The 18,917-nt window shown below is 38.6% G+C and overlaps 1 protein-coding gene across 3 annotated transcripts in view; it reads right to left on the bottom strand.

The window, feature by feature from the left end:
• LOC127432502 (mediator of RNA polymerase II transcription subunit 13-like) overlaps positions 1-18,917 on the bottom strand; it is a 138,851-nt gene that overhangs the window by 80,546 nt on the left and 39,388 nt on the right. For 2 of the 3 annotated variants that reach the window (XM_051683644.1, XM_051683645.1), the window contains exon 3: positions 5,700-5,868. In XM_051683644.1, the coding sequence (XP_051539604.1) occupies positions 5,700-5,868 (169 nt within the window). Of the gene's footprint in view, positions 1-5,699; positions 5,869-6,211; positions 6,246-18,917 lie in introns of all 3 variants that reach the window. The other variant, XM_051683646.1, reaches the window with a different exon arrangement.

The raw sequence follows: 18,917 nt of genomic DNA, 5'->3' as shown, positions 1-18,917 counted from the left end.
ATCTTAGTCTACATCAGGGGTCCCCAAATTACGGCCCACAGGCCGAATACTGCCCTCCGAAATGTTTTGACCGGCAGCAGAACCATGCCTGTCACACATTTTGACCGGCCCGCACTGAAAGTGCGAGACTACTTTGTTGGCTTTTCATGCCTGTAAGACTGACTATAACGTGAGCCAATAGCATTTGAGTGCAGGCTGTTAAGCAGCATATAATTGGTTTCACCCACTGAACAAACACACCCCTTCACTGAAGATCGAGTCGGACGTTTGAGTCTGAATGAGATAAGACGTCTCATTTATGAAGGAACTGAATGTACTGGTACACTTGTTCGCAAACAAAATGCATGAATGAGTCATTAATGAGGATCTGCTGAACAACTAAACAAGAGGAGGCAGCAAGTCCTTTGTTCAATTAGGCAATCTCATTCAACAAGAAAATGGGCAGGGGGGCCTGGGTAGCTCAGTGGTAAAAGACGCTGGCTTCCACCCCTAGAGTTCGCTTGTTCGAATCCCAGGGCATGCTGAGTAACTCCAGCCAGGTCTCCTAAGCAACCAAATTGGCCCGGTTGCTAGGGAGGGTAGAGTCACATGGGGTAACCTCCTCGTGGTCGCTATAATGTGGTTCGTTCTTGGTGGGGCGCGTGGGGAGTTGAGTGTGGATGCCGCGGTGGATGGCTTGAAGCCTCCACATGCGCTATGTCTCCGTGGCAACGCGCTCAACAAGCCACATGATAAGATGCATGGGTTGATGGTCTCAGACGCAGAGGCAACTGGGATTCGTCCTCCGCCACCCGGATTGAAGCGAATCACTACGCGACCACTAGGACTTAAAAAGCGCACTGGGAATTGGGCATTCCAAATTGGGTGAAAAAGGGGAAAAATCCCCCTTCATAATTTTAAAAGTTCATAATTTTAAAAGTATTGCTCACATAACTGGTTTCCTGATATATAAACCAACAAGATGACATGATATTCCGTTCTCTGCGAAATTGTCACTGGAAAGACTTGCACCTGTGTGGATGTGTTTGTGACAGTTTTATGAAAACCCCCATAACTGCATCCTAGGCTGTAGCGTTATATGTGGGCATCTCGAGGGAGACTTTGCATTTGTCTGTATGCGTAACAGTGCATGCATTTCTGAAGATAAATGCTTTTTCTGCCTCCTTGAGTGCATGATTTCATTACATGAGATTTCTGTGGGTGTGTACAGATGCCCAAAAATGTGCGCAGTTTTACCCAGGTAGGTGGATATATTTAGCTACGCTTTGTCTGTCTAGCCTGATCCTTCGCTGCCCTTCTAACAGCACTCTTACGAACACTGAATCATCTGACTGATTGATGAAATCCATCTTTGATACTATTTACACTATAACTGCGACATTACTGTACTATAGGTGTTGAGTAATCAGCAGTGATGTTCAGGGAATGCATTATGTTCTGCACCAGCTCACACGTCACCCAGCTCCCCTGTGAATACACTGCCCATAAAAATAAAACCCACACTGGATCTGTGGATTAGCCATGGAAACAGATCTACTGCTCCCACCTACCATGAGAGAGTAAGAGAGAGAGAGGGAGAGAGAGAGAGAGAGAGAGAGAGAGAGAGAGAGAGAGAAATAGATCAGTGCTCTGACCTGTATGAAGGGATGATGTAAGCAGCTAAAACACATCAGGGTTTGGTTACAGTGCAGCACGTGTGACAGCCAGCCAATGAGAGTGTGTGTAGTTTGAGTGTGTTAACTATTTAAAATAAAATAAAATTTCTCTGGCATTCCTCTGGGCCAGGCTTCCGAGCAGCTTCCCCACAGCTCCTCTAATTATAGAGGATATATATACACCGATCAGCCACAACATTAAAATCACCTGCCTAATATTGTGTAGGTCTCCCTCGTGCCGCCAAAACAGTGCCAACCTGCATCTCAGAATAGCATTCTGAGATGCTATTCTTCTCACCACAATTGTACAGAGCGGTTATCCAAGTTACCGTAGACTTTGTCAGTTCAAATCAGTCTGGCCATTCTCTGTTGACCTCTCTCATCAACAAGGCGTTTCCATTTGCAGAACTGCTGCTCACTGGATGTTTTTTTGTTTTTGGCACCATTCTGAGTCAATTCTAGAGAATGTTCTGTGTGAAAATCCCAGGAGATCAGCAGTTACAGAAATACTCAAACCAGCCCATCTGGCACCAACAAACATCCATCCGATTATCTAATCAGCCAATCGTGTGGCAGCAGTGCAGTGCATAAAATAACTCAGATACCGGTCAGGAGCTTCCGTTAATGTTCACATCAACCATCAGAATGGGGGGAAATGTGATCTCAGTGATTTGATTTCTGGCATGATTGTTGGTGCCAGATGGGCTGGTTTAAGTATTTCTGTAACTGCTGATCTCCTGTGATTTTCACTGATCTAATATAAAATATAAAATATCATTTTTGAAGGGGTGTTCCTTTCTTCATGATACTCCTCCAATAAGACCTGTAGCATTTTTTTAAGAAAGCAAATCTAGTCAATTTTGATTACATGTTATCTTTAATAAAAAGTGAAACAGAGATAGGAAAATGTACTGTACAGTTGCCGTGTCCTGTTTCAGATGAGTTAAGTCGTCCCCAAACTGTTTTGGTTCAGCTCCTGCCAGTTCTCAGTTCATGAATGAAAGCCTGTGAGATGGGAATACGAGGTGTTTGTAGTTTCTATGGCATGCTGGAACCCACAACCATATATGCAACGGGAGATATCCTCTAAGGAACACGTGTGTTCTGATGCGATGGCTCTTCAGGGACAAAATTAAACAATCTATCACTGAGGGACTTGGCACTAAAAGAGAAGAAAGCAAGTTGTGGGATTCAGTGTAGCAGGCAGTAATGCTAATCACAACCCAGACCATTACAACACACTTCTTTGCCTCTGAGCCTGATTTTTCAAAGGCTCAATGAGCACTGATTGAGTTCATATAATCTTGTTTTAGGGATGTAGCAGGGAGAGAAAACTCATCCAAGATGACCACTTACATTCGAAGATGTTACACCACAAGGTCTATGTTTAAAAGCTCTAGGTTTGGAAGCAATGATCTGGAAGCAGAATTTGTCAATCTTAGGCATGACGTTTTGATATTAAAAAAAAAAGACCATACAGTATATCAGTGGTCAGATAATAAAAACAGATGCTAAACTGCAAAGGGGTTCTGCAGACACCCTCGACAAGGACAGATTATGCTCTGTGTTGACATTGAGATCTGGGCCTCACGTATATGAGAGTTAGGTCCATCACAAGCTCCACACTAAATTCCTGCCATGCCTTTACTTCTAACACCTAATGAATGAAGTTATATGAATTTTATCAGTTTATGATATGTGTGAGAGAGAGAGAGAGAGAAATACAAAAATTTGAATGTAGTAAATACGCAAGATAGCAATTCTTAATTAATGATTCTGTACATATGCACATGTTGAGCAACAGTGCTCTTACAGGAGGCACTGTTCAAAAGTGGCAAAAAAGTCTAAACGGAAGTTCACTGTCCAAAAGTAAGTAAATATAGAGAGAAAGAAAGAGAGAGGGGGAAGGAAAGTGTGTAAGTGAAAGATGGTTAGCTGGAGGAGGAAACGCTTTTGTTCCTTTTATCCTCACATCACAGTGATTTGCAGACAGCCAAAGTTACAAAACACACAAACACGTTAATTATCTACAGCCAATTAGAAATATTAGACTAATCCTGTTAGAACAATTTTAAGAATAAAAAAAAACTAACATTTGCTTTATGGTTTATTCTTTTTTCCAAATTAGGACTTCCCCAAATGTTCCCAAAGGGAGGTTTTGTCAGATTTAGCTAACTTCTGAGGGAGTGAGCTAAATTTGTCTGAAAACTATAGCCAAGCACACACACTTAGTTGCTGCCTTCTCCACAAATATCAGATGAATGGTTATGTGATGTAACCATTACATCAAATTGATTTCAAACATCATCATCTGATCTTTCATAATTCAAGGACTCCTGGTATAACTGCCTCAAAAATACATCTTGTTTGCACTTGAAGTCGTTCAACCTTCCCTTTTTGCTGTTTATATAATTCATTGAAAACTATGCAGATTGCAGTTTGAAAAAAACAACAAAAAACAAAACTATATTTTCAACCTGTTTGAAAGCTGTTTGCCTGTGCTAATAGTGTGAGAAAATGACCTTGAAGATGATAAGGAAAGAAAGCAAATAAATGACGCTGTGAGGAGAGAACTGTGGCAGAGGGAAGAGAAAAGCCAAGATGCTCTTTTTTTTCCACCTCTACACACGTCGTCTCAGTTTCTTATCAAAGAGCACAGATGCTGACAGGGAAAAATCCAGTGCTGGAGACAGAGCACTAGTACAGCTGCAGGAACATGGTAGGAAGCTAATAGACACAAACACACGGTCCTGCAGCCTGAGATCTTTATTTAAACCTGATCAAATTGGATTTCCAATAATAAAGCATCACAGCTGAAACCAAAACTATATCTTAATACCCACCTAGGTTAAATGTACCAGGAGTTCCGAGTACACACTCAATTCGGTAGAAGATAGGACGAAAATCTCCAAAAATATTTGTTCGTTGTAAATGCAGCCTCAAAGACCTTAACATTAATCAGACAACAATAGCTATAGACAAGAAAAAAGGAGAATAGCACTCTATCTGCTGGATAACTCAAATAGCTGTAAGCCCAATAAATTCACTGGCAGGTCTGCTTCTCAGTCAAACTGATTGTCAAAATGATTGTCAATAATTTAATATTTGCATTTTAATTTTATTTTTTACATTTTTGTAACGTTTAATTGCTGCGGTTACTGAAAAAGCACTATTTACCCTCTTTTTTATGGCTCTTAAATGTAAAAGCTTGAAGCATTGTTTACTTAACTTGGGCTACATTAATTTGTAAATATTAACATAAATGTATATATACTGTAATAAAAAGCGTTATTAATATTAATGTTTTTAGTGATTTCAATTGCACCAGTGGTTGGGGTGCCATGGGAAAAACACTAAAGGGGTGACATAGTTTAATAAAGTTTGGGAACCACTGCTGTAGAGTAAGAAAACCTTGCCACCAGTGGCTTCTGGATAAGCACTTGGGTCTGTATTCATATCCCCAGTGAGATAGTGTGTAAATCTGGTTTGACTACACTGATATTCAGGTACTGGTGTCAGCGTGGTTGATTTGAGGCCACCTGGTCTAGATCATATGACCGCACACTATCTAGAAACCCGAGCTTTATAAACAAGTATGTTTACCCTGCAAGGCCACACTGGAGGATGCCAACTAAAAACATGGAAGCACACTGTGCAAGATAAGTTATTTATTAAAATCACCTCATCAGAGTTGTAATCAAAAAATTAAGCTATGCATAATTTCTTAAAGAAAACATGAAAATAAAATTCACCCCATTTACTGTAAGAAATGATCCTGTTCTTGCTTTGCATGATTCATCAGTGTGTGTGTTTTCTAGTAACAGAAAAACCGCTCTGATGGGAAATAAATATCATCACCAATTAAATCCCAAACTTTGGAATCAGGTCTGGCCTACATTATTTTGCTTCACTTGGAAATTCACCATTTAATGCAGTGTGAATGCTATTTTATGTTGTCTTTTAACAGTTACAAATTAACCAATAATCAAGATTTGGGGGTCAGTTTTGAAAGCAGAAAAAGTGCAAACATAGTATTCATCTTACCTCTTGTTTATGGGCTTCTCATCCTTTTCGTAGGGTTTGACGAACCATTTGCCAATGCGTACAAAACTGCGGTTCATGAGACAGCGCTCCAACAGGTTGTGAATGGCCTTGAAGAGAAGAGTACGGCATTCGTAGGACAGACCATTTTCCCACACGCCATCGTCCTCGCCTGAAGACAGGACACACATACAGAGACCTGGTCACCAACCTGCAGCTGTTTATTCTTGTATAAATGATATGGCATACATAAAGTAAAAGCAAGTTACAATCAAGTCAGCAGAGCTGCAATGAGAGTGACAAAACCAAAAATGAACAAAAAATATCATTTTCAAGTAAAGATTTTCACTGCACTTTGATAATGCAGACTAATATCTGTATTCTCTGACCCTTTAACTGACCAAAACATCAACATGCTCTTTCTCCAATGCCAGCACATTATGAGGCAAATCACATGTTGAAATCCACCAATTAAAGAGATAGTTCATCCAAAAATTCTGTCATCATTTACTTACCCTAATGTTGTTCCAAACATGTTTAACTTTCCTTCTGTGGAACACAAAAGCAGATTCTCAATAATTTTGCCATTTCATTATTGGTTTAAAGCAACATGACGGTGAGTAAATGACAGAATTTTCATTTTGGGGTGACCTATCCCTTTAACACACATTTACATAATAATTTAATGCGTTCATTCATACACCATAATGTCTGAGCACAGAAGCAATATTCTAATGCGTTTGACAATAAAAGAATGAAAGGATTAACATTTGTGTTACACAAAATGCTTGTTTTTCAGCAGTTCCTCTCCATTCAGAGCATGCCAGCTCATACCGGGTCATTTCTTTAGTCTAAAGAATCTGCTGTCAGGTACTGTACGTACACTTCGCAAGTGCATTCTCCAATTTCACTTAAACATCACAGCATCCGAGCCTCAAATTTAAAAACAAGGATTCCAGAGTTCCTGCTGAATATAAATCAATTAAAAGTCTGGGACATTAACTGAATTTAACCCTTGTGCGACCTTCGGGACATTTTTGTCTTTTCGATCATTTTGGCTGTGTTAATGCCAATGGCATAAATTTTGCCAAAGGTGTGTACTTTTGGGGGAATTTTGATATTTCAACCTCAGGTCCTATAATACATCTATAATACACTGTGTACACAAAATAGTTACACTCAAAACCTTCTGGACAAAAAAGTCCCCATTGAAACCAATCAGAACTGCAATATTTGATACCAGTGCCATTAAAGTATAAAATCATGAATTTTATGACATTATGCTTTCATTCCAGAGCCCAGGCTTCCAAAAAAAATTTTTTTTTTAAATATTTTCCACCAGATGGTGCCATTTTTTCTCATGTTTAGCCTATGGAGCAAATACATGCTTTTTTCCTATTTTCTGTTTGCTGTATTATAGAGCACTGCTGGCCAACTGAATAAATGATGCAGCTAAAATTGTGTGGGTGTGTTGGTATGGATGACAGAGTGTGTTTTGTATATGTGTATTGAGAAAGGTGTGTGTGTGTGTGTGTGTGTGTGTGTAAAAACAACAGTGGCATTATGTAAACAAACTGGCATTTAAAGGGTTAAAATCCTGAAAATGAATGAATATTTGGTAGTTATGATAAGGACTGTTGTTGGTTAAAAAAATCTAAGTCAGTGAAAGTGGAAAATAATATTAATATATAATATTTTTATGGCAATTTTCACACTGACATTTTTGTCCTCTAAGGTCCTGAGTGTAAGGTTTTTTTTTTTTAATCTGACATGGCACAAAAAATAATAATGCATCAAAATCAATGTTGCTGCTAATCACTGACATATCCCAGACTGTGAAAAATTTATTATTTGTGTTTTTTTCATAAAAAACAAGTGGCATTATTTAAACAAACTGGCATTTAAAGGGTTAAAATTCTGAAAATGAAAGAAAACCGAATAAAGAACTGTAGTTCCCATTTTGATTTCACTAGAGTCTTACTCATGGACTGATTCTACCACGACAACATCTCGTTTCACATTGGCTAGTCTTGCAGGAACGGTGTCCAACAGGGCCGTAAATCCGAGCGCTGGTTTGTTTCTGGATCACGTTCGGCTGTGGCCTCCATGCTTCAGTAATCTCATTAGGAGTCACTGCTTAAACCTGGCAGCTCTTAAGCTCCTTTCAAACATGTCTCTGTGCAGCACAGCTCCCTTGAGCACCCAGGGGTTGCATGCATTACACCAACCACCCACCCACGTCCACCGGTCTGCAGATGGATACAGTGCAAATCCACTTGATGGAATGGTAACAAACAGCACAAAAAGGATTCCCTGACACTGCAGTCATCTGAAACAACATATTTGCCACAGTGTCACAAAACAGAAGTGCATTTCTTTTAGGTGACAACACAAATGCACGGGACCATTTGAATGCAAATGTAAAAAAAAGCTTAATTTTTCAAAAAATATTTCACAACAGGGTGGCTCTCAAGTAACAGATTTACTTGTAACGGCACCTATTGTAATCGTTAGTGTTCTTTTTATACTTCTTCCACCATTGAGTCTATGGCAGCCCATAGAACCGTATGCGGGAAAGTTGTGAGATAGAGGACAGTCTGAACATTAACTGGAGCAAATTTGGAGTCTCTAACTCAAACGCTCTAGCGCCATCAACTGCCCAAAGTTTCACACATTTATGCTTATCACTTTTGAACCGTAAGTGCTATCAAAAAGTGAATCAAAATTCATTTTTTCTGATTCCTCGGCTCAAGATGAATCGATTGCACCCTATGTCGTCATTTTCCATCTTGAAAATTTTCCCGCCATTTTTAATTTTTTGAAAAACCTACTTTTTCTAATTCCTCCGTTTGTCCGATTTGCACGAAAATTTAATCAGATCAACTTCAGACCAGGCTGACAAAAATTCAAGTCGATTAGTCTAACGGTTCTCAAATAATGCGCAAACAAATTTGACATAGAACACGCCAAACTGGACGCGAGGCTATATCTCCGCAACGCTTTAACGTATTCACACCAAACTTGGTGTGTGTTATGACAACCATGACCTGAGGGTACCTGCACAGTTACAGCACAGCACAACCTAGTGGTCACAAGATATGAAAAATGCATATTTTTGCTTATAACTTCTTAACGGTTTCACCTAAAATCACAAATCTGGTCTTGTTAGATTCTGTGCGGGACTGCGAGTCGAATGGTACCAAATTTTCCTATGTCAGCCATTTTGGCCGTCGACCATTTTGAATTTTCTTGTAAAGTTGTGCTCAGAAGTTTGCATAACCTTGGAGAATTGGTAATATATGTACCATTCTTAAAGAAAACATGAGTAAGCAGGCAAAACACATTTCTTTTATTTCTTATGGGATTCATATTCAACTGTAGGTTATAACAGAATTGCACAATCATAAAACATGGCAACAAAGAAAAAAATGAAATGACCCCTGTTCAAAAGTCTGCATACCCTTAGTTCTTAATACTGTGTATTGCCCCCTTTAGCATCAATGACAGCATGCAGTCTTAATAGTTGTCTATGAGGCCCCAAATTCTTGCAAGTGGTTTAGCTGCCCATTCATCTTGGCAAAATGCCTCCAGGTCATGCAAAGTCTTTGGTCGTCTTGCATGAACCGCAAGTTTGGGATCTCCCCAGAGTGGCTCGATGATATTATGGTCAGGAGACTGTGATGGCCACTCCAGAACCTTCACCTTTTTCTGCTGTAACCGCTGGAGGGTCAACTTGGCCTTGTGCTTAGGGTCATTGTCCTGCTGGAATGTCCAAGAGCGTCCCATCCGCAGCTTTCGTGCAGAAGAATGCAAATTGTCTGCCAGTATTTTCTGATAACATGCTTCATTCATCTTGCCATCAATTTTCACAAGATTCCCCGTGCCCTTAGAACTCACACACCCCCAAAACATCAGTGAGCCACCACCATGTTTCACAGTGGGGATGGTATTCTTTTCACTTTAGGTCTTGTTAACCCCTCTCCAAACATAGAACTTATGGTTGTGACCATAAAGCTCTATTTTGGTCTCGTCACTCCAAATTACAGTGTGCCAGAAGCTGTAAGGCATGTTAAGGTGTTGTCGGGCATATTGTAAACGGGCTTTTTTGTGGCACTGGCGCAGTAAAGGCTTCTTTCTGGCAACTCGATCATGCAACTCATTTTTGTTCAAGTATCGTCGTATTGTGCTCCTTGAAACAACCACACCATCTTTTTCCAGAGCAGCCTGCATTTCTCCTGAGGTTACCTGAGGGTTTTTCTTTGTATCCTGAACAATTCTCCTGGCAGTTGTGGCTGAAATCTTTCTTGGTCTACCTGACCTTGGCTTGGTATCAAGAGTTCCCCGAATTTTCCACTTCTTAAGTGATTGAACAGTACTGACTGGCATTTTCAAGGCTTTGGATATATCTTTATAACCTTTTCCATCTAAGTACCATTACCTTGTTACGCAGGACTTTTGACAGTTCTTTTCTGCTCCCCATGGCTCAGTATCTAGCCTGCTAAGTGCATCCACGTGAGAGCTAAAAAACTCATTGACTATTTATACACAGACACTAACTGCAATTTAAAAAGCCACAGGTGTGGGAAATTAGCCTTTAATTGCCATTTGAACCTGTGTGTGTCACCTTGTGTGTCTGTAACAGGGCCAAACACTCAAGGGTATGTAAACTTTTGATCAGGGCCATTTGGGTGATTTCTGTTACCATTATGATTTAAAAAGGAGCCAAACAACTATGTGATAATAAATGGCTTTATATGATCACTATCCTTAAATAAAAGAGTATTTTTGCATGATCAGTCATATTTTCAAAATCAATGCCAAAATTTCACAATTTCTGCCAGGGTATGCAAACTTTTGAACACAACTGTAAAATGCTTTATTTTACAAATGCACTGACATATCATTACAAAACTTGTTATGTGTCATTGGCACAATGTCCTGAAGGTACTCAAAGTTTTGGGACAGCGCCACCTTCTGGTCAAAATAACTTTTGATTACCTTGTGCTATTGTCATGAGATCAGTCTTGGTAGATTCCGTGGGTCATGCCGAGAACGTGGATACCAATTATGCCATGATCGATCGAACTTCCTGTCATTTTGAAATCCTTTAAAAACCTACTTTTTCAAACTCCTCCTCGAGCGTTTGTCAAATTTTAACCAAAATCGAATCACACCACCTTCAGACCATGCTGACAAAACGTCTCTCGGCAACGCATTGGCGTATTGACATGAAACTTTGTGTCATCATGACCGCATCTTGACCACAACATATCAATTTGGTGTCAGCACCACCTGTTGTTCAAAAGTAATATGCTTTTTAGGTCCCATTGCAATTGATAATATTCATGGTTCTTTACATTTTTTGCCTAAAATCATGACCAGATTGCTTTAATTACTTATTTTTTGCCACTGTTGTGCCTAATAATGGTTTATGTGCTTGGCCCCTTAATTGCTGCTTGTTACAGCTTGTGGACTTTTTGCTGGCCAACATGCGAGTTAATTTTCGGCTATTTCTCACTACACAAACAATTCTGTAATACATCTCACTTGAGTACGAATGTCTGTTACATTGAATAACATTTAATAATTTATTCAAACAATAAATAATTACATAAGCCAGTTACTTTACCTTTGAACACCCTTGTCTCCGTCTCCCATTGCAGGCAGTGCTGTAATGACGATCTTGCGCGCTGTTCACGAGAGATCCACAAGATGGCGCCATTGATCCATGAAACCGATATTACAAAACCGATAACCAATTATGTAATAAAGTGTGAATATCTGTAAAAAAATATCTGTAAAAATGGTAATCGGTCGATCTCTACTACAAAGTTCCGCTGAAAGCCCTTCAGATTTCCACAGAATTCAAACTCCTATCATGCAGAATATTCTACACTTCCCCTACCCCGCTGCATGTGTACTTGTTTTTGTCATAGAGCGTGACAGTGCCCACCACTTCTTAGTTCCAGAAATATTTTTCCCATTCATTTTTTCCATTGGGATTTTATAAAATATCTCAAAAGAGTTCTAAGCCATGAACCAAATCAACCAGCTTTGAAACCAAAATGTGACTCCTATTTCACTATAAATCTTGACATTAGCAGTGTCTTTGGTAACCATGATTTCAAGCTTGACTAGGGCTGGGCGATATATCGAATATTCACGATATAATCGCAAAGATTTTGCTGACAATATCGTAAATATTGCGTTGATTTTAATGTGCCATTATTTGGCCAATAAGTTTCATAAAGAGCGCATCTGTAGACTAATTTCATGATCCTCCAGGATCAAAATAACGAAATGGTCATATGTGACAATTCAACTGCAAAAGACTGTGATTAAAAACAGGTAAATGTGGTCTGTGTGCACTTCGGAATCATCGGGTGAAGCGCTGACTGTGCACGCCTGGGCTCATGGACTTGAGTTTTTAGCGCTTTTAGAGCAGTTAACGTGCAATGTGGGGAAAAAAGAATGTTCAAGCACTCGCACATTTCCAAACATTAGTAACCACTATAAGTTATTCTTCAAATCTACAAAGGTGGCACAGTATAACAGAAAAGGAGGAGATGACTGCATTCACCAGATGCGGAACATTGTAAACTGTCAAAAACACACAGCACTTTGTGACAAAATAGCCGCAAGTGAAGGTTAAGTAAATAAGTCAGAAATATTATATATAAAATATATGCATATTAATGAAAATGATTAGATTTCATTCAGTTGTGTTAATTTAGTGAAAAACTGTGGGGAAACATGCCATCGGTATTTTTAAATAGATTTTTATTCAATGCATTTAAAATATTGAATCTATTTGGCTACAATGGCTGTTTGGATGAAATGATGGTTCCTCTGATTTAAAAAAACAAAACACTTCTGAGCCAGTTCGAAGCAAATACATAATTATCGAGATATACAGTATATTGAATATTGTCAATGGGCTAAAAAATATTCAGATATAATTTGTTGTTGCAATATCGCCCAGCCGTAAGCTTGATTACACTTCGTAGCGCCATCTAGCACTCTGCGCATGTTTCAAGCGCTAAGAACGGTAATCAAGCTTGAAATCATGATCGTGCCTAGAGACTGCAATAGCAAGATGTACAGTGAAAAAGGGGATTGGATCCAAAACCGATTGGATCTCTTCAGAAGACATGTATTATAGGGCTGGGTATCGGCACAGATGCCCCGATTAGATTTAATTTCGATTCACACGATCTCGATTCGATTCGATTCTCAATTTGATTAAAATCGATTGATTAGACACTGAAAATTCAGTACTACTAACTGGAGAGATGTTTCTAAAGATGTACATGGAACAACAATTTAAAAATAAATAAGAGTTCAGTGTTTCCTACATGATTCTGAGCAGCAGGGGGAGGCCTGTAGACCACCCCCTCAAATTTTATATATATGTATATATACATATTCTCGTTTCCTTGTTATTGTTGTTTTATTATTATAAATGACATGCTAGACAGCAACAGAGCTGGAATTACACATTTATAATTTAAATACTTTGATTCTCTGTGTTTACATACATACAAGTCACCAGATGGGTATTTTGACAGACTTTTTAAGGGTTTTTGAGCATTCTTGCGTGAATCCACATCACGAGCACTCTTGGAACACACACACACACACACACAAAACTTCTGGCTACAGAGTCGAGGAATAGTTGTACACTGTCAACATGAGCTACACAGACGGATTTAGCTGTTGCACACCATCTCCATGTTTACATTCTCTTCTCCCGCTGTACATGTTAGATGCACTCCACTTGCAAACGCCTGGGAGTCGTGGACCCCTAAGCTGCAGGATTCACGTTAATCAGACCCAGTACACAAAGATCGGTCTCTACTTTACAGAACCAGAACTTTACACTTAGGCTAATTATAACTATATTTTAAGAGTTTTGAATAAATGTAAAAAAAAAAAAAAAAAAAGGGGAAATGTAAATGTTAGACTAATTTTATAATGTTTTCAGCAATCAATTAAAATGAAATACTGTTGTCAGTTTAACCCTTTTACCATATTTAAATCCATTCCATAGAACTCAACAGATTTTTCTCCACAATTAGGGCCAAAAAGTGTGCCGATTCAGTTCAGTAAGTCATGAGGTCCTTCAGTCACAGAGTGTCTGCATGAAATAAGCATAGCATGAAAGCGCCTGAAGAACTGGAATCAGGCCAGAAGGCAAATCTATAATTTGTTGATGTCTTCTGAAAAGCCAGCAAGTAGCACAATTTACTTTTAAAGAAGGTCATTTATTTGACTAACAGTTTGGAAACAATGAAACAGAGAAAGAGAAAGAGAGAGAGAAATGAGGTGGTTTTGGCTGCCTCATGCATCTTTTAAAACCCTAAGATCTTTTAAAATCATCTTTTAAATCAGGGCCTGCTAATTTTCACCTGTACCACAGATAAACACTCTTGACAGAATCATTCATGGTGATAAACTTTACCTTAAGAGTCCATGAAACACTCCCATTTATGCATTGTAAAACCTAACAGTGTTAATTTCACTCATATATTACTAAAAGTACATTTCACTCAATAGAAAAAAAGTTGTTTTAAGTCAATAACTGATTATGAAAATGGCTGATTATGAATAAGCAGAAAAAAATGTTGTTAATTTCAACTCAAATGATTCTCCTGTATTGAAATGTTTTTTGGCAGCCACAGAAGCGAAATATCGGGCCACCAAAGCAAATTTTTTGATATCTTGCTTTCAGCACTTTATAAGCGCTAAATATGCTTCTCATGTGGTATGCAGATGTGCGCAGGGTGATTGAAGGCTGGTATAGTGTGTCACGCGATCCACCAAGAATCACTTGCACTATGTCAACCGGGCTTCCCTTGATATGCAAGCTCCAGTAACAGAATAATGCAGAGCGGATCATTAGGGCTGGGCGATATGTAAAAAATATTTTAGCCATAATTGCCGTAAAAAATATCACGATATCAGATTACATCGTCAACCCCCCTGCTGAGGGTCGGTGACTTTTTTGCTTTATTGATTTTGGTTTAAAAATTTAACTCATTTATTGAAACATGAAAAACTTAAGACATTTCTAAATTCAAATTGCACTTTAAACGAAAAAAGCAATAAAAATAACGAAGTGATAAAAAAAATCTTATTTAACCACCTCCCCAAATCCAAACATTTACTGTCTCCAACAACTCCATTTGCCATCACGCAAGCATTCGTCAACGACAACAGGTGGAAAATTACTAATAGCCTATAGATTAAGAACTAAAGACAATTATAAATGTAAAGACAATGATAATAAAATTAAATTATCCTAATAAAGTCCCTTGTGTTCCCAAAATAATGATGCCAAATGTGTTCTTAACGAGTGTTTGTATTGCGTTTTGGAAATAGTTAATGCTGCCTAATGAAAAGAAAACTCAATTTTAGGTTCAAGGTGAACGTGCCTTGCATTACTTTATGATTTAATCACTTTCATTTTTGTTTATTTAATACAAAGGTATATATTACTGAACCTGCAGAGTTGCATTCACAATGCATGCTAACCATGTGGAAATAAAGTGAACTGAAGTCACAGCACCGCCCATCCCGTGATGATCAGAGATAATTTATAGCATTCTCACAGACAATATTATTCTTGCAAACAGAAACCAAGAAAAAAAAGAAAAAGTGAAAACTCTGCATACCTCTGAACAAACAGCGAATCAGGTGAATTTTTTGCTTTATTGATTTTGCTTAAATATAATTCATTTATTGAAACACGAAAAACACAAAAAGACATTTCTAAATCCAAATTGCACTTTAAACTAAATGAAAAAAAGCAATTAAAATAAAGTGATCAAAAAATCTTATTTAACCACCTCCCCAAATCCAAACATTTACTGTCTCCAACGGCTCCATTTACATCACGGAATCCACTATGCATGTCAACCGTGAGTAAATAAAGCACATTAAACTCACAGCTCCTCCCAATATGATCAGAGATAATTTGCAGCATTCTCACAGAAGACATTATTCTTGCAAACAGTTTTCAGATGAATGAAATAGAGAAAGAAAAAAAAAGTGAAAACTCTTTACATGCGCTTGTTCCAAGAGACAGGCTTGCGCTGCATGCCTCTGAACAAACTGTAAATCAGACACAAGCATTGATGGCCTTTCTGTAGTTTGTTCTTAAAATATAATAAAGTGTGTTTTTTCAAGCGCATGTCTTTGTGACTAACAGCATTTCTTGTCATGTGACACTCCGAGAAGTCTTACAAGTCATCCGCCTGTTTAGGGTAGATGAGCAAAATTACCCGCGCATGAAATACATTTGGACGAGGAGCTTGTGAACTGGATTCAGACTCGTCGTATTTTGCAGGTGCTAGTTTCACACCCTGGCCACTGTTTAATATATTTGGTGACTTCCCAGATCCATGGTTTTGCCATTTCCCGATATTGTCGATCATCATCTGTTCGCAATCGGCATCAGGATGTTTGTAAGACATCGTCAATATCCAATTACATCGTCACATCGCCCAGCCCTACATGCGCGATTAAACTGGGCTTCCCTCGATATCACGCCACATTACAAACCTCATGCAACCTATTTGAATTTTCTATTTTAAAGCATTACAACCATTTCAAATGGCAAGACAGCACTGACATTCTGAACAGCACTGACAAGGAAAAGAGAAAACCCCTGCCCTGCACCAGCATCAATTACAAGACTTTTTACATCTACCAACCCTCTACGGACAAGTATTTCACAATGTATTATTGTGCCCTTTAAATTATGTATTTACACATTTATTACACTTACTACATTACTACGTTTTGTAACATGTTAGTTTATATGCACTTGTGCAATTTAAGTTGAGTTAACAAGCGCAAAATTGGTACTGTCTCTTTAAGGGATGAGCTCTGCGGACAAGTGTTTACGGTTGAATAAGCGCAGCACACATTAACAAGAGAGAAGTTGCAGTTTAAAAATATTTTAGGTTCATTATGAAACTGTGGCGGGACAAATTAGACTGTGGTGGGCTGCTACAGTCTAGGTAATTAATGGAAACACTGCAAGACAACCTGTTAGAGGCGGTCTGAGCTAGGTTTCATTGGAACTGTGGAGCCAACGGAGTCCCGCACCTTTGCCTAAAACTGATAGTTAGTAGTAGCTGTTAATATGGTGCACTTGCACCATAATTTTCTCATGGGAATTATTGCAAAAATATATGCAAAAAATACTCATGGGAATTAATGCAAAAATCTTTGTTTGTGTCCCGCAGAAAACAGTCAAATGAGTTTGTCACAGGGTGAGAAAGGGTAAGTAAATAAAGAGAAAATGATCATATTTGGGTGAATTAAAAGGATACCACAAGGATACTCCCTGTTATCAACATGTGTAAGTTGGTTTGGATAGAAGTATGGCATAACTTAAATAGATAATAAATATAAATAAGTGTTGCAAGGTGTAACAGGGTTTGTGGTGGTTGACAATTCTGTCATGAATGTATCATGTCGTTTCCAAATATTACTAATTTTGTCTTTTATCTTACAGGTCAAGAATGACATACATTTTTAAACTACTATGTTAAAATACTTTGTCCTATCCCAGGTTAATTATGCGCTCTATGACACTTTAATACCAAACCACAGCTATAGATTCGACGTCCCATCCTTTCTCAGATTGTGAGACTTTGCATCAGACATGCTGGCATCTGTACAGTAAGTATAATGGAATCCCCATGAAGGTATTACTGGTAAACCACAAACAAGATAACACCAAATCATCCGCCCCACTTTTTTGTATGAACAGCTGCTGTAAAATCTGCTTTGGAGTGTGTTAAAAGTAATTTATTTATTCTTTAATCCAAAGCATCGTGTTCACAATTTCAGCTGTTGAGGAAGAGGCGCCTGGTTTCTATCAAGCGTTCCTTATGACGTTGTCTCTCGTGGTCCAACCACTGCCCACAGAGAGAGAGGCACAAAGAGAGGATGAGCGCTGACTTACACAAAAGGCTGTAACACATGCAAATCACAACAATAAAACATTCTTAAAATATAAACACATTTAGCTTAAATTACATCAAGTACTACTTGATGTCCGAAGAATCTCTAAAGATTAATTTACTCTAAATTTACATGCAGTAAGAGGCAACATCAAATCTTAAAACTCTACATTGGCAGTTAAATTATTATTATTTTTTTTTTTTGTGAGGTTAAGACACTGACATCCTTTAAGTACAGTTACCGGGAGGAAATGACAATGGACTTTAGGACAACAACCGTAACATTGTAATACAGGAGTTACACAGAAACTCAGGTTCCCACAGTCTAGTCAGGATAATTGTGAGTGGATATACACTCACTGAGCACTTTATTAGAAACACTATGGTCCTAATAAAGTTCCCGACGTGGTCTTCTGCTGCTGTAGCCCATCCGCCTCAAGGTTCGACGTGTTGTGTATTCTGAGATTCTATTCTGCTCACTACAATTGTACAGATGGGTTATCTGAGTAAACAGAGACTTTCTGTCAGCTCGAACCAGTCTGGACATTCTCTGTTGACCTCTCTCATCGACAAGGCATTTTCGTCCGCAGAACTGCCGCACACTATATGTTTTTTGTACCATTCTGAGTACACTCTAGAGACTGTTGTGCGTTAATTTAGCGCAACTAATTATATTAAAAAATAATGTGTTAAAAAAAAGTAACAATCATGCCGCCTGAGCGTACGTAAATTCCACAATAAGGAATTTTCCTACCAATGGAGCAGGTCAAGCTTTAAGTGTAACCTTCATGTTTGTGACTCACAGTCAGCAGGGGGCAGTAAACGCAGCTCCAGCTGTACAGGCAACTTAGGGTCCGTTTACACGACAATGATGTACTAAAAGCGGAAAAGTTTTTCCTTTGCATTTTTGAAAAGTTTCATGTACAGACGACAACGTTGTCAAAATGATCCCCGTTCACACGGATCCGCGAAAATGACAAAGCGCTGTATTATGCATGCCAGGCCAGTAGTTGGCGACGTTACTTTGTAAAGAAACACTACACGCCTGCGCACATAAGCATTCTTCCACAGAGTGGTGATTACAAACAATGAAGATGGCGAAAGCATCGAGCAGTTTTGTCTGGACGGACGATGAGGTTGCTTTATTACTACAATTACTTTGCTGGGGAAGCGTCAATAAACTCAAAAACTTGACCAGCACAAACACAGTCCTGTAGTCCGCCATTGTAGTTTTGAATGCACGTTG

The sequence above is a fragment of the Myxocyprinus asiaticus genome, chromosome 42 (assembly GCF_019703515.2).
Source record: "Myxocyprinus asiaticus isolate MX2 ecotype Aquarium Trade chromosome 42, UBuf_Myxa_2, whole genome shotgun sequence".
NCBI classification, from domain to species: domain Eukaryota; kingdom Metazoa; phylum Chordata; class Actinopteri; order Cypriniformes; family Catostomidae; genus Myxocyprinus; species Myxocyprinus asiaticus.
This window is presented reverse-complemented; position numbering and strand designations above follow the sequence as displayed.